This window comes from Populus alba, chromosome 6 (assembly GCF_005239225.2).
Source record: "Populus alba chromosome 6, ASM523922v2, whole genome shotgun sequence".
NCBI classification, from domain to species: domain Eukaryota; kingdom Viridiplantae; phylum Streptophyta; class Magnoliopsida; order Malpighiales; family Salicaceae; genus Populus; species Populus alba.
The window spans coordinates 22,468,169-22,491,943 of NC_133289.1; the positions used below are offsets into that span (position 1 = coordinate 22,468,169).

General features: G+C 33.2%; 2 protein-coding genes and 1 long non-coding RNA gene across 4 annotated transcripts; 2 read left to right on the forward strand and 1 right to left on the reverse strand.

Annotated features, from left to right (window-relative positions):
* Positions 1-1,437: 1,437 nt before the first annotated feature.
* Positions 1,438-7,060, forward strand: LOC118050155 (probable boron transporter 7). The gene is made up of 15 exons (XM_073409885.1): positions 1,438-1,624; positions 1,793-1,985; positions 2,093-2,231; positions 2,310-2,475; positions 2,569-2,735; positions 2,963-3,136; positions 3,243-3,338; positions 3,432-3,548; positions 3,650-3,969; positions 4,346-4,624; positions 4,878-5,010; positions 5,184-5,293; positions 6,371-6,511; positions 6,590-6,802; positions 7,024-7,060. Exons 1-15 carry the CDS (start codon positions 1,438-1,440, stop codon positions 7,058-7,060), a joined length of 2,472 nt encoding a protein of 823 aa, XP_073265986.1.
* A 25-nt stretch (positions 7,061-7,085) lies between these two features.
* On the forward strand, positions 7,086-9,082 carry LOC118050315 (uncharacterized). The gene is made up of 2 exons (XR_012170090.1): positions 7,086-8,327; positions 8,917-9,082. It is a non-coding gene; the product is annotated as an uncharacterized lncRNA (long non-coding RNA).
* A 405-nt stretch (positions 9,083-9,487) lies between these two features.
* LOC118050314 (potassium channel AKT6) lies at positions 9,488-15,274 on the reverse strand. 2 transcript variants are annotated; one of them, XM_035060635.2, is made up of 12 exons: positions 14,839-15,274; positions 14,052-14,417; positions 13,900-13,957; positions 13,463-13,780; positions 13,100-13,345; positions 12,804-12,902; positions 12,524-12,556; positions 12,224-12,409; positions 11,463-11,657; positions 11,290-11,365; positions 10,609-11,181; positions 9,488-10,248 (listed from the first exon to the last, which is right to left on the reverse strand). In XM_035060635.2, the coding sequence occupies exons 1-12, from the start codon at positions 15,096-15,098 to the stop codon at positions 10,013-10,015; spliced, it is 2,646 nt and encodes an 881-aa protein (XP_034916526.1). In that variant the 5' UTR covers positions 15,099-15,274; the 3' UTR covers positions 9,488-10,012. The 2 variants fall into 2 exon arrangements, with proteins under 2 accessions (XP_034916526.1, XP_034916523.1); XM_035060632.2 differs by having other exon boundaries at positions 9,488-10,287.
* Positions 15,275-23,775: the final 8,501 nt, after the last annotated feature.

Consider the following 23,775-nt stretch of genomic DNA (forward strand, 5'->3'; position numbering starts at 1 on the left):
GTGTAAATTTCCAGCCTAAATGATTTTTACTTGAAGAGGTATATTAAGCTTTTGAAAATCTCACAATCCCTCCATTTATTTGATAAAAATTAAGCACAAGATAATATGAGTTCGTGTAATTTTTAAACTCAAAAGGTTTCACTTAAGAGGTGTATTAGAGAATAATATAAATCATATCCTAAGATCTTATCTAAAAGTTTAAGTTATTGGGTTGGGATGGTTTTTTGACATGTGTTTGGTTAGTATTTCAAGATAAAAAAATATTTAATAAAAAACAAAATATTTTTGGTCAGAAAAAAGAGTTGAAGAAATAATTTTTGATTGAATTTTTTATATTTTCAAAATAAAAATAACAAGAATCAAACGTGTAAGAATTAGGTTGAAAGTCCAGCAATGGTCTCTTATTTTGTTTGTGCTACATCTAGGACCCCTCGTCATTCTATGTCTATGCATGGGATTGCATGTGCTTTGATAATCATATTCATTCGTATGGAAATATGCTTTATAGGAACAAGAATATGATATAGTAAAATTGACTATGAACATAGCTTATATTAAAATTAAATGGCCAAGAATATATATATACCAAACAAATTTATTTCTTTAATTACAGCGAACAAAACGACACAAGCTTTAAAAAACACAGATCCTCCGCCGACAATAGAGCCAATGAGGCGAGAACACGTAAGCAACTTCCCCGATTCTGTAGGACCCACAAATAGGTAGGCCCCCACAAAAGTCTCCTAGGTTTTGAACAAAAAAACCCTTCCTTTCTTCCCTTCCTGTCACATCTCCATAATTTTCTCTCTCTGTCTCTAGAGAGAGAGAAAAGGTTTCGAGTTTTTGAGGGACAAAATTTATGAGGCCAGGTTGCCAATATCTCCGGTCACCACCACCTCTCTTCTTCGTCAGGCACCGGCACCTTCATTTTCTTCATTTTTGACTTCTTTAATAGGTAAAAATGGCTTACTGTATATCATTTTTTCATGCATTCTTGGTTCTTACAAAAGAATTTGGATATCAAGATGTATGCGTTTTTTCATGCATGGCCTTAATGAGTATATTGTTTTCGTCACCATGTTGAAAATTCTCTTCTTAAAGGTGAAAAAAAATACATTATATACGTGCATTAAATGACAGTGAATTTGGGTCTTTCTTAGCTCTTTTTGAGAATGAATTTGAGGATGAAAGAACAGGAGTGATTTGAGGATTTTTTTTTAAAAAAAAATTTCTTTCATTTCTAGATATATTATTTTTATTTTTGTAGAAAATGCAACACATATTGCAATGATGGGTCTTTCTCTTTAGTTTGATGTGGTAATTTGTTTTAGATTAATTTATATATGTTCAACTGAATTTTTTTTTTTTTTTTTATATATATATATATATAAAAGGTTGATGAACCTAACCTTGGCTGCTTGTTTTTTGCAATAGAAAATGGAGAACATGAAGAGGCCATTCAAGGGAATAACAAATGATGTGAGAGGGAGAATAGGATGTTATAAGGATGATTGGATTAGTGGACTGTGTTCAGGCTTCAGAATATTGGCTCCAACTTTTTACATCTTCTTTGCTTCTGCCCTTCCTGTGATTGCCTTTGGAGAGCAACTAAGTAGAGACACGGGTAATTATTCTCTTGATTTTTTGTCAAATTGGAAGAATTTTAAAAGATAGAATCAAAAGGGTCAAGACCAATATTTAGCCATCAATTGTAGCATGTATATGTGCTGAGGTTAGTTAAGGTGTATGCTGTGTTGTGATGGTAATGAAGATTGTGTTTGTTTTGTGTTAGATGGAAGCTTGAGTACTGTGGAGACCTTAGCTTCTACTGCTATTTGTGGAATAATCCACTCCGTTTTCGGTGGACAGCCATTGTTGATTCTAGGGGTTGCAGAACCTACTGTTATAATGTACACTTATCTGTACACTTTCAGCAAAGGAAGGGAAGAGTTGGGGAAGAAATTATACCTAGCTTGGGCTGGTTGGTAAGGAGTTGATTAAAAAAAAAAAAAAACTTGTTTCAGGAATTTTAGAGCTCTTGAATATGCATATGTGTTGTCATTGATTCATTGTTCTTTTACTGTTTTTACAGGGTTTGTGTCTGGACAGCACTCCTACTAGTTCTTATTGCAATTTTTAATGCTGCTACCATCATCTCTAAATTTACAAGAATAGCAGGGGAGCTTTTTGGCATGTTGATTGCAGTCCTTTTCATTCAAGAGGCTGTTAGGGTACTGGTTTGTGATTGTTCTTTTTGTGGTAGATTTTGCTGTATAATGGGGTTGACCCTGTTAATTTTTTAACTGCAGGGAGTGATAAGTGAATTCAATATTCCTAAAGATGAAAATCCAAAACTGGAGAAGCACCAATTCCAGTGGCTGTATGCAAATGGATTGCTCTCTGTAATCTTCTCATTCGGTGTTCTGTTCACTTCCCTTAAAAGCCGAAGGGCAAGAACATGGCGATATGGCACAGGTAATGAGCTAAAGTCTGGTGTGTGGTTGATTAACAGTAAACATTTTGTTTAGATAAGTTTAGTTTTCTTAATCTTTTATTCCATTCTTGCAGGGTGGCTCCGAGGTTTTATTGCAGACTATGGAGTTCCCCTAATGGTCTTGTTCTGGACAGCATTGTCGTACGCCGGACCTGGCAAAGTTCCGTCTGGGGTTCCTAGGAGAGTTCATGTTCCACTTCTATGGGATTCTGAATCACTGGAACATTGGACAGTAATCAATGTAATAATCAGCTGCATTATTAGTTCCATTAGATAGTTTAATTTCTGAGGATATTCTGAAATGTTAGTTTTTCAGTCTGCACTCTGCAGGATTCTTTTTGTCAGGTTTCTATGGGATGCTTGACAGAACAATTATTAATTTATCCTAGTTTCTGGCTAAAATTTTAATACAGATTTAACAGTATTGGTCTGATTTATAATAATGTGCTACACACACTCAAATTGCAGGACATGCTGAAGGTTCCTCTGACATACATCTTTGCGGCCTTAATACCAGCTGTTATGATAGCTGGATTATACTTTTTTGACCACAGTGTAGCTTCACAGATGGCCCAACAGAAAGAGTTTAATCTCAAAAATCCATCTGCTTACCATTATGATGTCTTTTTGCTTGGTTTAATGGTACGTGATGCGTGAGACAGTTTCTTCTTTGTAAGTTGCATGTTTAGCTTCTGTAGCTCCTTACCACTTTATTTGGCTTACTTGCTGCCTGTTTTCACGAGTTCAGACTTTGATTTGTGGGCTGCTTGGACTCCCTCCTTCGAATGGTGTCCTCCCCCAGTCCCCCATGCACACCAAGAGTCTTGCAGTTCTCAGGAGGCAGGTATGGTGCAACTTCTGAGGACATTGTCCTGTTACATGTTAGTATCAAGTTAAATTTGTTTAGATTCTTAGATTTTATGAGCTTGATCTGCAGTTGATTCGAAAGAAAATGGTAAAGAGAGCAAAGGAATGCATAGGCCGGAAGGCAAGCAATTTGGAAATTTATGGAAGCATGCAAGCTGTGTTTTTGGAAATGGATGCGTCTTCACCTGTAAGTGCTCAAGGCTTGTTAGTTTATAGCCTACTAGTGTTTGGAAATCTGCTAGTATGCAAGTGCGTTTCTTTCTAAATTTGACAGGAATATTTCTGCAGGATGTTTCAGTACACAAGGAGTTGGAGGACTTGAAGCAGGCTGTAATGAAAGCTGCTGAAGGATGGGATGATAAGAACAGATTCGATCCTGAGAAACACATTGATGCTTATTTGCCTGTGAGAGTCAATGAACAAAGAATGAGCAACCTGTTACAGTCAACCCTTGTTGGGGCATCAATGTGTGCTTTGCCTCTGATAAAAAGAATACCTACATCAGTTTTATGGGGATACTTTGCCTACATGGCCATTGATAGTCTTCCAGGGAATCAGTTCTGGGAAAGGATGTTGTTGCTCTTCGTCACACCTAGCCGGCGTTACAAGTAAGTTACACAACTTCAAATTGATAGAAAGATCATGGTGAATAATAAGTAGTGCTTTTCTAACTCTATGATAATGATACGAGAAACACATCTTAGTTCTAAGAAGTTTTGATTTCTCCATCCATAGCAATCAAACACATCTTCGTTCTAAGAATTCTTTTCAACATATCAATCGACGGTGACAATGTATAACAAGTGCCAAGTGAAAAAAGACTTTATATGAAGAACAAAGTGGAATGATTCTAAATTTCTATAAATCTTAGATACTTACCAGCTACTTACCGGATAATGATGTATTCGATCCTGCATTATCTTTAAATCATAGCATCGCATCATTGTACTAACTTCTTATCTTACTGTATGTTCTTTTGGGCAGAGTCTTGGAAGGTTTACACGCTTCATTTGTAGAGCTGGTGCCGTTCAAGCAAATTGCTATCTTCACAATCTTCCAACTTGTCTACTTTTTGATCTGTTTTGGAGTGACATGGATACCCATAGCTGGAATATTGTTCCCGCTACCATTCTTCATTCTTATTGGCATAAGGCAGCGCATCCTGCCCAAGCTATTTGATCCTGACCACCTTCAAGAACTGGATGCTGATGAGTATGAAGAAATGACCGGTGCTGAACCACGAAGCCTTTCACTCAGGGTACGGTCTTCTAAATCCTTCTATAAATGCTCGATTAGTCTATGGACAATATAATGCTAATCGCTTTAGTATCTACGAAAATGAAGAATACGCTATGTCTACTAGACTACTACTTTGTTTTCTGTTAATCACAAAGCCTTGAATGCAAAATTGGGCTGAGGTAATTTTGCTTGGTATTCTAGCTTAGTGTGAACCACAATCTATTTTGAACGATTTCATAGAAAATATTCATATTCATGATAACCTGGTGCAGGAAAGAGAACCACCTGATGTAGGGTCTGATGGGGGTGCGGATGATTTCTATGATGCTGAGATACTTGATGAGATGACAACCAACAGAGGCGAGTTGAAGCTTAGAACTTCAAGCCTCAAAGAAGAGAGATTACATCAGGCAAGAAATACTCATCTCCTTTGTCCTTAAGTGTTGTTCTTTTTCCAGAAGTATCCATGTGATTCATGCTTATGATGGTGTATGATTTGGTATGCTTGACAGGTCCGTCCACAGGAATCAGGATGATGTTTGAATACAATAAGTTCCTCGACAACAATTAGGATATGCTACAGGTTCATACCAACGAGGATAGTTACTATGATCCTCTATTTGACCTAGAGAAGATGAAACACAAGGCCCTTTTGAGCAACAGTGTCGAAAAGAGAATGCCAGAAAGAACAAGGTTAATGAAGAGGCTTTATACATAGCTCATGATTGTTTGCTCACATATTTGATACCGCGAAAAATAGTTTGAGAGGGAAGGAGACATGGGAGAAATGAGATACTCTTAGGAATACAGAAATCTTCGTATGTTATTCCTAACTAAGTTAGTGAAGTTCTTATTATTAGTACTATTGTTATTTCTTTTTTACTCTTCTTTAAATAGGAAAACAGATTGATTATTAGAAAATTTTGAAATCTTTCATATTTTTGTTGGTCACTTTCCATTACAATTAGTTATTCCCAATTTGCAGAATCACATTAAGCTGAAGAAGAAGAATACATTTTAACAAATATATACAATGGCCCGACCTTTCTAGATTCTCACTTTGTATTCTCATTGCCATCAGTTAAACCTCTTCAGAACCTTGAAGCTGTTTTGACAAGGAGATTAATGACATCTTGACTCGTTGCATAACGAAAGAAAGACCCTAAAGTATGGAGAAAACTCTAAATTAAAATGTTTTGAAATAATCTAAAACTGATATAACTAATTAAAGCCAAATCAAATTAAAACTTGGTAAAGAAATCCAAAAAACGAGTTAATGGAATGTTTGCTCATGTTCCAACTTCACGCCATTCATGCTAACTAGTGAGATGCTTGTGAGGACTTATTAGAAGAAGCTTTCTGTTTTTGGCTGTTAAAACTAAAGCAAGCACTGAAACTATGCTGGTTATTAAGAATATATTGGTAGTGTCTCTGATGGTGAATCTGTAAGGGTGAAAGAAGGCTCTGGTTTGAGGGAATTCTCCCAATCAGACATTTGAGTGCCCCTTTGATCACTGGGACTCGCTTATGCTGATTTCAAACCACTTCTACAGAAGATTAATGCTAGAAATCTCCATTTCCAAACAGCCAGTTCATCTTCTTTGATGATAAGTCAATTGTATTAAGAAGCTAAAAGAATGGAACTCTGCTGCGTAGCTAGGAACATCTGGTGTTCGTTGTTAAAGTTAATTTCCTTGCGGGTTGCTTGGTCCATAAATGTCAGCTGAGAAATTGACAAACTGAGAGTGTGAGCATTCCAAATGATTGCAGTTGGAATAGGAGAGAAATTTTGAAATTGAGAGAAATCGTATGGGATCATTTGGAGCATAATAATGTATACAGGAGGAATGTCTTTCTTCGATGGAACAATTGGCATCCTTTAGGGCCCCTGACAAAGATTTGTGCTATGAAGTGATTGGTTTAAGTTCAGGACCAATTTATATCCCCAGATAACAACAGCTTTATTGCTTGGTTAGCCATCATGAATAGGCTAGCCAGACAAGCTCAGAGAGGGAGGCTTGTTGACCCTGATTGTGTTTTCTGCGAAGGAGCAATCGAAGACAGGGATCCCTTATTTTTCTCTTGTCCAGAAGTGAAGTGCATATGGAATTCCATTGTGATCTTCGGAGATAATGAATCTGATTTTGCAAAGACTTATTTGCAGAAGAAGAGTTTCAAAGCCACTGCGATAAGTTTTGCTTGGTGCAGCTATATTTACCTTGTATGGCAGGATACAAATAGAAGAAATCATGAGAGTAACTGCTCTAGTACTTCTAAAATGATGAAGCAAATCATTAAGTCTGTCCAGTTCAGAATATTAACATTCTACATTCTGAAAGAAGCCACTGCAAATTCAAATATTTCTGATTTTTGCAGCAGGTAGAACTTCTTACTTTATGTTGCTTTTGATTGTTTGTTTACAGGATTGTTCCTGTCTGCAAGGCTTTTGTAGGGAGGTGAGCTCTCAACCTTCTGTTTCTGTAATGTTTTGAAATGAATGAGTTGGAAAATACAATAAAGCCCTTGGAGGCTTAAAGAGAGGGTATAAATGATTGAAAGGTAGTGTGGTAATTGACCAATAATTGATAAATATAAATAGGAAGTAAAAAAAAAAAAAAAAAAGGAAAGTGTGATCTGAATTATTCAGAAACGTGAGAGAGAAGGGAGAAAGAAGAAGAAGAGAAAAGAAGGGAAAATAAGGGGAAAAAGGAAGAGATTTGGAGGAAATAAGTGAAAAAGGTAAGATTTAGGTTGTTTATTGTGTATAATATGTTAATTAAGCTTTAATTTTAGTTTTGATGAATGTTAGGGTTTTGAGAATTTGTGTTTTGGTTTAAATTGATGAATTAAATTGAATGATGGAGGTTGATTGTTGTGTTTAATTGATGATTTAGTTGATTATGGAAGATTATGATGATTTTGAGTTATAGAATTGTGTAAATGGTGAAATTTGAGTTAGAAATCAGGGGAGAACAGTGGGGTTTCTGTTAAAATCTGGACTGGAGGTTGAAGATGACGAAAATTCAATTGGGTCCCTCAATTTCCGAAAATTACAGTTTAGTCCCCGAACTTTGGAAAATTACAAATTGGTCCCTGGAGCATATTCCGAGATTCTGAACAGAATAACATATGAATTATGGACATAATTACTGTATAGATAAGATAATTTAACACTTTCAATTTAGTCCTCCAATTTGACAAAAAGTACGATTTGACCCTAAAAATTTAGTAAAATTCCAGAATGATCCCTGAAGCATAATGATACATCCTGGACAGAATTGAGGATTAATTAAGGTCAGAATTTCAGTATATTCATGGATTTATGACAAATTTCAGTTTGGTCCTCCATTTGATAAAAGTTACATTTTGGCCCTAAAAATATGGAAAAATTCCAGATTAGTCCCTAGCTGTAATATTAGCTTTTGCAGAGTAGTTGATGAATAATTAAGGGTTATTTAGTGAATTATTACCAATTTTATTAGTTGTTTTTATTATGGATTAGATTTCGGGAAAACCGTTAGATTTAGGGTTTTTAAGAAAATTGACTATAATATATAGGGTTACGGAACACACCCTTAGTTAAGTGTATTAAATAGATTAAATGTTCTTTCGAGTCGTTTTTGAATATGTCTCCTTTGTATTCAGATAATCCTGATATTCTACCGGCAGGACGTCAGTAGAATTTCCTTCAGTTTCAGCTTGTGAGTGTTGTTTGCTTTTGAGTCAGGTGAGTGGATAATTTTCCATATGCATGAGAAATACTATAAATATTTGATTTGTTAATATGAATTGGATCATGCTTCTTGATAATATATATTGATTATTATCCTTGTTATGATAAAGCATGATCAATTATTGAATCTGAATTCTTGATATGAACCAGTATGTATTTTGAAGTGAATTCTGAATTGATGCTCCTCATTTGATTGATGTCATGAGTTGAGCTTTGAGATATGAATATGTTTGTTTGATTATGATTATGAACCTATGGTATGTCAGTCAGAATACCCATGCTAACAGGGTAGTGTTAGTCTTTGTGCACATCGTATCTGAACCCTAGTTGGTCGGGGGAGACACCAACCTGTGTGGACTGATCATCCCACAGTACGGAGCCTCATGCTCATTGCATTTTGATTTTCTGACGAGTTCTACCATATGATATTCTTGTTATGGCCTATTTGATAAACCTTCGTATAAGAACTAAAGCCATACTTGTGTATATATTTCTCATTGCTATATTACCTCGTGTGTGTATATTGAACGTTATCTACTCACTGAGTTGTTGAACTCACCCTCTCATTATTTATCATTTTCAGGCTTATAGCTTGATAGCAGGTCACTTTTGTTGAATCTTCCGAACCTGCTTTTTGGTTGTAATTTGTACCTTCCTTTTATGTCAAGTTAGTGCTCCAAAACTATGAATATATATGAACTCTTGTATTAAGACAATCGAATTATATTATGAAGTTAGTTTGTTGTTTATGCTGCGTTGAACAACTCTGATTGAGTTTTGAAGGATAAGATTGTATGTAGGTTTGGGTTCGCATAGGTTTGGAACCTTGGAAGGGAACCTTGCCTATGTGCCGGTCATGGATCCGGGAATCGGGTCGTGACAGTTTCTTTGGTTATGAAAACTCTCATTCATCAACTGGCCAAGTGATTGTGGAAGATAGAATTCTTGGAATAAAAAATCATATAGAAACCTTGATTCGCAGCGATTTTATTATTGAATAATTTTTTTTAATAGTTTACCCTCAGAATAAGGTTACATTTCTCTTAAAACCTAGAAATAATTAAAATTCTAATTTAAATAGAAAAATAACACAGCTCGAAAATAAAACTAAAAAAATAACAAAACCCATAATAACAACTACTTCTTGTCCTAATTCTAATTTCTTGAAGCTCCGTGTTGCTGTTTTGCTTTTAGGTTTGGCAAGGCCAACTTTATATTTTTCTTGCAAAAAAGAAGAAGCATTAGGCTTACTCAAATACAGTATTCACTTCACAATTTAATTTTAACAATTTTTACAGGGCAGGGGTCAACAGGTTTTCCCCACATCTAAACAGTCATATATTCTTGCAGGTGACTCGCATCCCCTGATATTACTAAAGTATCATGGAACTCTCACCAGTCAGCATTGCTGCGATAATCAAAAACTCCTTTTGGTCCCTACTACCTTCACATTTCAATTTTCATGCGAACTTTTCAGATTGGGTAATGCATGATCTTCTATTTCCTATCACAGTTTCTCTATTTATACAACATGATCCAGTGGAAACTGTTGAAAAATGGAAAGAGAAAACAAGAATAAAGCAAGGAGCCATGTTTTCTCAAGTTGGATAAATAAATTGGCCCGCCTTGAATTCTGGATAGGTAATCTGAACTTCAGAATTCAGGCCAATCTGTCATTTTTAGCTTTCAGTGCCGGGAACAAGAACAAGATGATCTCCATCTCTTACGAGTTCTATGTCTTCAATTTCAGCACCTTCTCTGGTTAGAATCTTGGTGGCAATGCATCCATATTTTCTAGCACCAATATCAAGTAGTTCTTGGAATGATTTTGGTAATACAACAAGTTTTCCACCAACTTCACCCTTATCGGGACAACTTAGAGTCACTCTGGCAGGATAGTTCGAGCTTGGGAAACCTGTAAAACGGGTTGGAGATGAAATCATGCCATTCTCACCTGGAAAATAGAAAATTTAACTTCATTTCAAGTAAATTTGATAAAAACTGAGACCATTTTCAAGTTTGTTCAGTAATTAAATGGTATCTGGATATTTTTCAAGGACCGAGTTAATTACAAACTTTCTCTTTGACTGTGTATTCTCTATTTTCTTGCATCATTCAGTCTCCCCACAACTCTGCATTCTATACTCCCTAGTTTACCTTACATGCAATACACGGTTTCCATATTTTACCACTAAATCTTCAAAATCCGTAAGTGATAATTATGTCTTGGTATTCAAAAAAATTCAAGGAATCGAAAACATAGAGGCACTCTTACCAGTACTAGCAACTGACATCATCCCAACAAGCGAGTTTTGGAAATTGGCTGCTCTTCTCCTTCGAGGTGGCGCCACATCATGATGCAAAGATGGAGAAAATGGAGCTATTGTAGGTTCACTATTATACTTTGCAATGGACTTCCCACCATATGGAACCGATAGATGCTTTGGAATTGTGGGAACTGTTTTCTTATTTTCCGTCACCCAATTTTCAAACAAACCTTGAATTTCCTCTTGGCCCTGATGATCAGCCAAAGCCCTTGGTGTCCATCCATGGAGATCTGGCTTATCAACATCAGCTCCTTGGTCTAAGATGAACTTAACCATTTCGGTGTTTCCTGCGGAGATTGCAGTATGAAGTGCAGTGGTCCCACAGGTTGCGGGCAGTGTTACATCTCCACCATACTTGGCAATTTCCTCGAGCAAATCTATGTTATTTTGCTCGACAGCTGTAAGTGCAAATTGGCCCACATCACCAGAAGTTATTGCTGCACCATTTTCTGAGAGAAGTTTAATTACATTTTTATGATTCCCTTGCAGTGCTTCCCACACAGGAACATTGCCTTCTGAATCTGCATGAACAAAATCAAATTATTGTTAGATTTCCTTAAGATAAGAAGGAAATATGAGTCAGACAACTCGGTAGAGATGTTTAAGTTTGCTTATTAGCTAGAGAATACCTTTGATGTTAGGATCTGCTCCGTACTCTAGAAGTAGGACTACACAGTGCTCATTCCCATTTGAAGCCGCAATATGCTGTGCATTCCATGTCCATGCGACAAAGAAATTCTTGTGAGACAATAATGTTTGAGAATAATATTCATGTCATATGTTTAAAAGAAGATCTGCACACCAGTGCTGTTCGTCCATTGTCATCCAATTCATTCGGATCCGAACCCTGTTTCAGCAACTGACGCAACAATAGATCGTCACCCCTCATTGCAGCAAAGCACAATGTAAGAGGCAAATCCATTCTTCCCTGAGTCAGCATGTGCTCCGTGTCCGTCAGAATTCCTTCCATCTCTGGAAAATTCGACTCTTTCAAATGCTGCATCGACCATAAAAGGCAATATTGCTAAGACAATCTATTCTCCTCCAATAACAACAAGTGCCTAAACGGTCTTAAGTAATTAACATCTGTTAATAATTCAGGTGTATAGGGATTCAAATTTCTGAGCTATATCAGGGAAGCACTTGGAATGGAGTATAATCTTTGGCCTATTTCAGCACAGAACCCAACATACATAATTGAAGCACTCATGTTCATGTAAAATTATGTTACATGTACAAAAACATGAAGGATATTTTACAAGCGCAAATTGCTTTCTTCATACATTTTCTGATCTATTTTGAAAGAAAGAAGGTTTTAAATTAACCATTGATCAGGCCTTAAAATAAGCCTGAGAAACATCTCACATACTTTTACTCATTCTACCAAACAATGAAAAAAGTTATGACAGCAGGTGGTTGGTTACAAAGAAATAATCAATTACTAAAGATAACTAGAATTTTGGATACTTAATGTGCTACAAACTTTGAAAATAATTAGCATTTGTTTATGTGCAGTGACTGTGACAGTAGTTGAAAAAGATTGTTGTTATAACTTTCGCATACCTGAAGAAGGTTGTTCATGATTATTGTCCCATCTCCAACATTTGATTGGACAATATTTAAAAAGGCAGTTCGGTTCAAACGTAGGAGCTGACTCAACCGTTTGGTTCGAACTGTGAATAACTGTGGTCTGTAACAAAGCAGACCAATCGCACCAACAACATCTCCAGTCACCGCCTCACCAACAACCTGCAATCTTCCATTAGAAATTGAAAATTAGCAGTTTTTATGATAAGCAAGTTTTAATTATAACTGGTGAAATTGGTGGAAAGAAATCAGAAACATTTAAATCAACGAACTTGCCTGCTCTATTCCATTCCTCCGCATGATAAGTTCCTGCGAAGTAGATTTGTAAATAATTACATAAAAATGTCCTCTAGAAAATGAAGATCTGCGTTCAAAATAAAGTCACACAAAGGGAAAGAAATGCTATGCCATTCAAAATCAATGGACTCCATTTAAAAGTTCCTAGAAATATATGTTCACGCCAGAGAAACATGTTAAAATCTCATATTCTTGATGTGTCATGCTTTGAAACCACATAGGACACGAAGAGGTTGGGGAAGTGAGGTTAAGTTCTTACCACAGCACCAGTAACCAATATATACAAATCTGTCGGTGCTTCATTTTGCAAAATTACATCTTCTCTGGGTGGAAAGTATTCAGCTTTCATCTCTGTGACCTTCGATATTAAACAAGTTGCAGAGTTAGAACCAAAAATCAGATATACAAATAAAGCTCGTAACCAATAGGATAGGACATAATCTTTTTTTATGAGCATGGAAACAAAGCATTTATGGCTTCTTTCACGTCAAAAACAGAAAAAAGGCTTCAATAATTCTTCCATGAACAATCTAGAAGATGAAGTAAGAGAATTACCAATTGAAAGAGCAAGTCATTTGATACCCCACGAAACAAGTACACTCTATCCACAAGTGAATAAAAGAGATAGTTAGAAATGCTTGATCGAATTGCCTTAGGAAGAGACTCAATGGTCTCTTGTTGATGCAATCCCTCCGAATCCGTTCTGAACTTCAGACACAAATGAGCAAGCATTTGTTCTTGTAACCGAACGGGAAGGTGGTTCCTTTGTGCAAAACTTGAGACAGCTTGGATAGTATCTCTCTGAAATTCCATATAAGTGATTAAGAGAAAGATACTTCATTTAAGCAGTGTTACAAAAACTACCAGTCTACCACTAAGCAATCAAGACACAAATTATAGGACAAGTTAATTACTCACAAATTGCCTGGTTCGAGAGGTCGCATGGACAACCAAATTGGTCATGTTTCCGATCAAATATGATGTCAGTCCAAGATCAAACATCATGTAGAACATGACGAATACCATCTCATCGTGATTAACAGCATGCAAATCACCATATCCAGTGGTAGTGAGCGTGGTTATAGACCAGTACAGGGCTTTGACATAACGAACCCACAAGCTCTCGGTATGAAAATCTTCCCAAACGGACCCAATCCATGTTTTACTTGGATCCTTGTAATATGCAGCTATACGATAGAACAAGCAACCGGCCACGTGAACCACAAATAGAGTAACCTACAATTGCACCATAATCCTGATAAGACTAATATTTTTTTTCTCTCTCTTCAAGAGGCTCAAATATTTTATCAAAATTACCCAAATTTAAGTTCTAATGAGTTCATGCATATACTCACACATATGAGCTTCGAGAATCGAACTGCAAAGTAGTTGTACTTCCTATCCTTTTCCAATCTGATGCAACGAAAGAATGAGAACAGTGAGGAAAGCTCTTGATTTATTCAATTGCAGCTGTATAATGAAGCAAAAGGCTGAGGATAGCATTTACCTCGAGAAAAAGAGACTAACTCGCCGGAGACGCCAGAGGCGAAGCATACTGAAGTACCCATATGACTCGAATTTATGAGGCAGCATTTCCCTGACAAGTTCAGATGGGATTGTAGAGATAACATCAAGAACCAACCAGGTTCTTGCATACCTCCAAGCAATCTTTTTTCGGTCATCAACTAATAGATAAGAATTTTTGTCAAGGTATGCAACAAAGAAGGTCAAAATAATATCAATGGCAAAAAATCCATTGACAACATTATCTGCTATGGCTAAACCCCCACTGGGTTTGCTAAGGTAACCAAATTCAAATGGAGACACCCATGCTGTGTAGAAAACTAGAAATACCAAGAAAGTAACCCAAAATCTGCAACATTAAACATTTATTGTTCAGCTACCAACAAACATGAAGAAAGGTATGACAAAATCTGCAAATTAAAAAAAACCAAGGCATTGATTATCTCAACTATACAAAAGAGCACAGAGGAATGTCACAATCAAGAACAATAATTTCCAAACACATAATATCTCAACATTTGTGTGATACGAGAAATTATTATCCTACATTGTTCATGTGTAATAATACTCATATGCATTTCACCAACAATATATTTTAGTTCACATTATATCTCATGCTTTGGAAATGCGTGCCTTTATATGTCGATGAGATTTAATAATTGTAGGACCATCACGGGTTTGGATTGTTTTCCAAAACCATGGTTTTAAATTTTTATTATCATATAAAAACTCCAAATTCCAAGCCAAAAATATATAGTAAACGCAATAACCTGTAGCGGTGGTCGAATGGAGAGACAATGAAACGACGGAGAAGGACACGGCGGTTGCTACGAGCGGTGGCGCCGAGAGAAGGAAGAATCTCATCAGTAAGGCTAAAACGGCTGGCATCATCTCTTGACAGTTGCTCAAATTCTTTCTCATGAATTCCATTTCCTTCTTCACTCCCTCCTGCACTTCCGTAAAAGCTTCCATTGTCTAATCCTCCTTCTTCACCACAAAATAACACCCTTTTCTTCTTCGTCATAACCATTTATACGTTTTTACTCGATTCTCAAAATCAAGAAAACTTAACCAAAAGAAGAAAAAAATCAACCTTTTTTTTCCGAAAAGATATATGGGGATTTGTGCTATTCTGTTGCCGTTGTTGTTTGCATGTTCTTGTCTCTCTAGCAATTTTCTAGCCAAGTGCTGTTACGTGACTGGAAATCTTTTTGTTTCAGCTGCACTTATGCCGCTAGTCCCTCCATGCTGTTTTACCCTTTTTCTTTTTCATATTTTTAAATTAATTATTATTATTGTTGTTGTAGTAGTATTCTATTCTATCATCCGAGCTGATTTAAAAATAATGTTTATAGTATTAATTTTTTTTATTGCGGATTGAACATGGATTTATACTAGGAAAAGTAGAGTTCATTAATGGAGCTAAAAACATATTGTTTCTACGAAATTTCAACTGTTGGTCATCAGATTTTTATATTTTTTTTAAAAAAGCAAACAAATTTTATATTTTTTTAAAAATAACTATTTCAAACCATTTCTAAAATTAATTAGATAAAATAATAATATAACAAGTGATTTCAACTAAAATCACGCTAACCATTATGTTTTGATTATTTGGTTAAGCATATGAGTTATGGAAATTTTGTGGTGTTTAGAATAATTAATGATATTTTATTAGTTATTTTTTAAATTTATCTTGAAAAAAAAGATAAACATACAAAATAAAAAGAAATAAAATTAATAAAAATGTTTTTATTTAGAATTTTCCTCTCCTACTTATATTTAGTTTTTTCTTTAAAAGTGAGTTTATGAATAAATAATAAGATTACACTAATTATTTTTTTAAATACCATAAAACTTCTCATTGAGCTACTGGGTCACTAATTTAGCCAATGGCTCACAAATCACTTATAAGCTTGAGACATGCAATTTATCAAAAGATAAATGGAGGGAATTAGATATTATTATTAATACATTCTATAATTATTAAATTGGTTTGATTTGATGGGTTAATTTTGAAATCTAGAACTTTAAATATTATAGTTATCAAATTTAACCCAAGAGTTGACCTGGTTAAGGAGTCGAGTTCTAGGTTACATGGGTTGACCTGGATCAAACGAGGTCAGCCTGAGAAAATTAAAAAATATATATTTGAGATTTTAATATTTCATATAAAAAATTAAAAAGCAATCTATATGGATATAAGCTATGCATGTTGTAAATAATGAAGTTTAAAATATTATTTTAAAAGATTTTTTATCCCACATTGGAAAGATACTATTTTACTTTTTTAAGTTGAAGTATTTAAACAAATTTTTTTTTTATCCCACACTGAAAAAAACATAACTTTTTTCTTGTGAATATATATATATATATATATATATATATATATATATATATATATTAAAAGGTTTCAAATTTCACATTGAAAAGGTAAAATATTATTCTAATATTTATATAGTGAATTTTGAAATGAGTTAGTAATCAAATGAAAAATATATATAAAAAAAAGTTTCAAGCTAAAAGAAAAAATACATTTTTAAAAAAAATAGGTCTCAATCGGGTTTTGCCGATCACCCTAATTCCGGTGTGACTCGGTGAGTTGATCGGTTTTCTCCGGATCAATTACAGGCCTGAATTTTCAATAAAATAGACCCGACCAAGGCCCTGGATTCTAAGTTGACTCACTGAACCAGGTCAGGTTTGATAATTATGTAAAATATGATACAAGACAAGTTTTTAGTTAAATATGACAAGATATTGATCTGACTAGATTTTTAGTAACATGATTTACTCAATAAAACTTAGTTTAAATTTATTTGCCCCAATATTTTGTTAAAAAAAATAAAAAAACATTGTTATTCAAATAAAAATAATTGATCTTGCAACTCAACAATGTAAGTTGTTTTTGGAATTCGTTATTGGTTAGGGTATGGCAACTATAATAAATACATTCTTAGATTGCAAATCAAATATCATCATCTATATTTTCAATTTCAATAATATGAGTTCATATTATGAATGTGGGGGATGTAAATAAAAAATCACTTTCCATTTCAATAATTGCAATGTCTAATTATTTCATTATCATTAAGATGTATTAGTTTCATTTATAAGAATAAATGTCAACATGAAAAAAAAATTAAAAGCACCGAATTTTAAGTTTCATGATTGATCAACAAACTAATCAAATCGTTAAATTTTCATCAATTTATATTAAATTTTATATTATTGAAATGCTAAATTTTTTTAAAAATTTTTATATATGCAGTGTATATAAAAATATTTTAATTATTTCATTATCATTAAGATGTCTTTGTTTATATTAAAAAATATGAAATAATTAGACATACAATGCTAAAAAAAATTAAAAGCACAATGCTAAATTTTTATACACACTGCATATAAAAAATATTAATTTAATATAAAAAATATTTTAAAATACTAAAGCAACCACAATGCTAAATAATATTTTTTAATTATCTAGTAGGCGACCTAGTGGTAGGAGTTTGGGACCAGAAGTTTGCTCTCCTTGTGATTTTAAGTTTGAACACTATGGTTGCTAATATGATGGAAATTAGAGACTTATATGGTTGTTAACTTCAAGACTCATGGAATTAGTCGATGTGTACACAAGTTAATCTGGACATCCACGCCAATAACTTTTTTTTTTTTTTTGGATGGCTCGTTAGGAAACAAATTAGAATAAGCTTTGAACCCCTCCACACAATAGAAAGCTTAACAATAATTTCTCGTTTGATCAAATGACTTGCTTTACAATTATAGACTTATAGCACTATTATTTTCACCAAACATTGATCTAGGTGCTGATTCGTAATCTATCACGCGGGTCCAAAGACATGGCATGTCGAATATAAAAGCAGCACAAACGTGAATGGCTAGTGTTGTGTTTTTCTTGCTTTGGTCTAAAGCATTCCCCTTTTAACTAATGTTATTAAACTCTGCTTGTCTTGACTTAGTCTAGACATGATGATTTGATACTTAACTTGGGCTATATATATATATAAAATCTATTTTATTTTTTTTAAATCAAAATAATATTGTTTTAAATTAAAATAACATCAATTTGATTGATTAATTTAACTTGTACAACCCATGATTTAGATAATGAGAAGAGCAAGCCTAATGTTAATGAGTTTGCTTTTAACTCTTTTAGAAGTACTGAGATCCATAAAAAGATTTCGGAATGAAGTTACTTGATAATGCTTCAAAAATCCAGATCACAAGGGAATTAATTTTTTGTTGTGTTTGGATTATCACATGTTCATGTCAATCTTCTATTCTCCATAAGTGAGGATTTCAATGGTTGATGATCGAGAGTGGATTACTTGCAAACTAATTTTGTTTTTTAAAGTTTTGGGACCATCCGACGATTAAGTCAGTGATTTTATTACAAGGAGTTACAGTAAATAAGCATTAAATTCTAAGAACAATAATATTTATTCTTAGATTATGTATGCTAAATTATGAGAATAAATTGTATGAGAGTGAAGATTGTTCATCTCTTTTCTAGGTTATTTAAAGAGTAGTTATAACCTTGAATATTTGTCTTCTTCCCGAGGTCATTGGTATTTTCCTTCTTCATATCCAAGTAGAAGAAAGACCTTTACAATAAACATTAATATTGATTGTTAATGTCTCCTTACATGATATTAATTGTTGATGGGAGTGTCACATGTCTATAAAAGACTGCTCTACATCAATCTGTACACAATATTAATGTTGATGAGATCATTCTTTATAATCAATATTAATACCGGTTGACATATGAGCGACCTTTAAAAGACTTTAATTTTGCATATCTAGAGTGTATGGAGATGATGACCATAGATTCTCACCTAAGGTGCTCGAATCGGGTGGAATTCTTGGGTTAAAAGGATGCTGGTCATGGTATCTTAGGTCAAACATATTATCAGACACACATGTACTTGGGCGTCATTCGTTGCCAAGCTTAAGGATGTTAGGCTTGATATCTTGCCAGACCCACATGCATTTAGACCTAGCGTGTAGCCGGGCCATGCCTGCCATCTCACCAGAGCCACGGGCGTTTAGGCTTGACATGTAATCGAGTTCAAGAGAGTTAGGTCTGGCACCTTGCTAGTTTTATAGAAGCTTGGGCCTCGCACGTAACTGATTCTAAGAACGGTTGGGCCTGAAATTTTGCAAGACTCTCTTGCTATGGGTGGTGATCTCTGTTGAGCTTCTCTAATACATCTTCATCTTCTTTCTCTTGATCTCTTTTAGTCATGGTCTTAATTAGACAAAGGATTTTCAGCATGAAACATGTCGATATGTACTCATTTGTCTTTGAAGCAACATTTTTCTCAAGGTAAATAAAAAAATCGGATCCTTAATCTTTTATGGGCCATAAGTTTTATAAAGCTGTCTGCATGCATGCATCCAGTCAATTGTGATATTTATTGGTAGACAAGAATAAATCGATGATAAAAAGGTGATGCTATTGCACTGTCTCAGGCCTGCAATCAGGAGAAACATGTCGTGGACATGATTTCCCCTCTCCAAAGTAGTAGTTGCTACTTCTGGCTTGATTGTCACGTCAATGACCCATCAGTGGCAATGCATCAAATCCACCAATATTGTATGCGAGTCGTCACAAGTAATCTTACATAGAACAGCTAGCCACATGAGTATTTACAATTCTTTGCATCGGTCATTAGAAAGCACAGGCTATTCATGAATCCAAATAATCCATTTACTTCACAACATGGTTATCGAACTCAGTGTAACTCGACATGATAAGATCAGGTAAAATCGGTTCCTAGGACCCAAGCTATGATGATCGATACAGACAGTCGATTCTGTCAAAGTTGCAGGGCTCATGTTTTTTCCTCGAACACAGAAGCTGGGAATCACGAGGGTGTTAATGTGGCACTTTGTCTTTATAGATGAACTAACCCTACCACTTGTCCCATTTTGCATGTCAGATTGTAGTGGTTAAGGATTCTTACATGTGCAGCTGTTTGTCAGAAGAATCTTGCAATTCTATCCATCAACGAAGAAGAAGAAGAATCTTGCAGGACTTCTGGTATCTGTTCATTTTATTTTTCCTTTAGAAGGGAATGGTATCGATTTGTTATTGGCCCATCACAATCTTTGTTCATGTTACAGTGAAGAGAGACCAGTTAGAAACGGAAAGTTTTTTATGTTGTCTCTCTCACGTGCACATGAGGTTGTGATTAATGATTATGGTCGCCCTAGTTAGTCTGTTTTTGTCGGTGCAGTGCAGAGCCAGGACATTGGGTTTTGGAGGGCCTAATTAAAAATATATATATATGAAAAGCCAAAAGTTAAAATCTGCTAATTCTAGGGTTAAAATTTAAAATAATTTAAGGGGGGGGAAAGAAAAAAATATTTTATCGGGCCCGGGCCCTGCCAACCAGCCCTGCAGCGAACCACATTTTAAATTACAGTTAATCATGAAATCATATTTCAAATTGTGGTTAGCCACATAAAAAGCATCATTTCTGTATATATATATATTTTTTTATAGATAAACGTAGTTTAAAACAACAAATCCTGCTCTCATCTCAACTTTAACAATACTGGTTATTGAAACAGTTTGTTTTTTTTAGTTTAAATTATGATATCAACGTTTAAAATAATTTATTTTCATGAATATATCATTGAAACAAACAAAAAATGTTCTCATCTCTTTCTTCTTCATTTTTTGAAAAATAAGAAAATCTAAATAATAAAAAATAAATTTATGATATTATGGTCATAATTATTAAGTCTAGTCTAGCCTAGCGGGTTAATTTGAAATTTAAGATCTTGGCGGGTTTGAAGTAGTCAAAACTAAACCTTACAATTAACTTGGTAAAACTCAAAAAACAAATAACCTACTAAATTAATTGTAAAACTAGGTAACCCGATATAATCTAAAAATTTAATGACCAAGTGTGATCATTTTTCTTTATGTTTATATTTTTTTATAATAAACCAAAAACAATAATTTATGAATTTATAGTCTCGACCTTTTTTTTAAGTAAAGCATAGGCATGGCAACAATTCTAGGTTTTCCTCTTATTGAACTCAATCTCATATGCTTGAGTCTACTATTTTTTTTTTAATATGAAATTTGAAAGCTTCTATATATATATATATATATATTATGTTCCAAATAAGAAAATTATGTTTGAGATAAAAAAAAATTGATTTAAATACTTCAACTTAAAAGAAGAAGATAGTATATCTTTTGGGATAAAATAATATTTTAAATTTAATTTTTTATAAATATATATAATTTAAATTTACATGAATTATTTTTTAAAATTTTCATATAAAATATTAAAATCTTGAAGATATATTTTTTAATTTTTTCAAGTTAACCAACCTCAATCCCAAATTAAGTTTAATAAATGTTATAATGATAGGGAAAAACAAACGACCTACCAGATTAATTGGAAAATCGGGTGACCCAATATAATCTAAAAATTTGGTGACCCGACATAACTAAAGTGAGATCATTTTTTTTTATGTTTATATTTTTTTATATAATAAATAAAAAACAAATTATGAATTTATAGTCTCAATCTTTTTTTAAGTAAAGCATAGGCATTGTGACAATTCTAGATTTTCCTCTTATTGAACTCAATTTTATATGCTTAAGTCTACTATTTTTTTTTATTGGTTACAAACTATATCAAAATTCATTATATAAATACTTGAAGAAAGTTTTTGTTTAACATGAAATATGAAAGCCTATATATATATATATATATATATATATATATATATATATTCTGTTCCAAAGAAGAAAATTGTGTTTGAGATAAAAAAAAAAAAAGGTTTAAATACTTCAACTTAAAAGAAGAAGGTAGTATATTTTTTGGAATAAAATAATATTTTAAATTTAATTTTTATAATATACATATAACTTAAATTTACATGAATTATTTTTTAAAATTTTTATATAAAATATTAAAATCTTAAAGATATATTTTTTAACCTTGTCAAGTTAACCAACCTCAATCCCAAATTAAGTTTAATAAATATAATAATAATAGGGAAAAACAAACGACCTATCAGATTAACTGGAAAACCAGGTGACTCAATATAATCTAAAAATTTAGTGACCCGACGTAACCAAAGTGAGATCATTTTTTTTTATGTTTATATTTTTTTTATATAATAAATAAAAAACAATAATTTATGAATTTATGGTCGCCCTAGTTAGTCTGTTTTTGTCGGTGCAGTGAAGAGCCAGGACATGGGGTTTTGGAGGGCCTAATTAAAAAAAATATATATATGAAAAGCCAAAAGTTACAATCTGCTAATTCTAGGGTTAAAATTTAAAATAATTTAAGGGGGAAAAAAAGAAAAAAATATTTTATCGGGCCCGGGCCCTGCCAACCAGCCCTGCAGCGAACCACATTTTAAATTACAGTTAATCATGAAATCATATTTCAAATTGTGGTTAGCCACATAAAAAGCATCATTTCTGTATATATATATTTTTTTATAGATAAACGTAGTTTAAAACAACAAATCCTGCTCTCATCTCAACTTTAACAATAGTGGTGATTGAAAGAGTTTGTTTTTTTAGTTTAAATTATGATATCAACGTTTAAAATATTTATTTTCATGAATATATCATTGAAAAAAAAAAAAAAGTTCTCGCCTCTTTTTTCTTCTTTTTCTGAAAAACAAGAAAATCTAAATAATAAAAAATAAATTTATGATATTATGGTCATAATTATTAAGTCTAGTCTGACTTGGTGGGTTAATCTGGAATTTAAGATCTTGATGGGTTTGAACTAGTCAAAACTAAACCTTGCAATTAACTTGGTAAAACTCAAAAATCAAACAACTTACCAGATTAACTGGAAAACTAGGTGACCCGATATAATCTAAAAATTGAGTGACGTGACATAACTAGAATGAGGTTATTTTTCTTTATGTTTATATTTTTTTTTATAATAAACCAAAAACAATAATTTATGAATTTATAGTCTCAACCTTTTTTAAGTAAAGCATAAGCATTGCGACAATTCTAGGTTTTCTTCTTATTGAACTCAATCTTATATGCTCGAGTCTATTTTTTTTTATTGATTACAAAATCATATCAAAATTCATTATATTTGTTTTTGAGATAAAAAAAAAAATAGTTTAAATACTTCAACTTAAAAGAGGAAGGTAATATATTTTTTGGGATAAAATAATATTTTAAATTTAAATTTTTATAATATATAAAAATTAAATTTACATGAATTATTTATTAAAATTTTCATATAAAATATTAAAATCTTAAAGATATTTTTTTAATTTTTTGAAGTTAACCAATCTCAATCCCAAATTAAGTTTAATAAATATGATAATGATAGGGAATCGAGCACTGCTTCATAAAATCCAAATATATATGAGCGCACGTTATAAAAATTGATTCAATTTATAAAAAAAATATTTTTTTATATATTCTCTTGAAAATAAATAACAACAACAGCATAATAATAATAATAACAATAAGAGAAATGAATTAGATAGATGCCTGATCCTTTAGCCCGAAAACAAAGAAATGTAGCCCAACTAACCACACAGTAAGTCCAAGGCGTTTTTTATTGAGCCCATGTAGCCCAATATTACATCAGATATTGGTCCTAAAATATCTCCAACAAACTACCCAATTCTTCCAGAAAAGCCCATGAAAAGAAATTGATGAAAAGAAG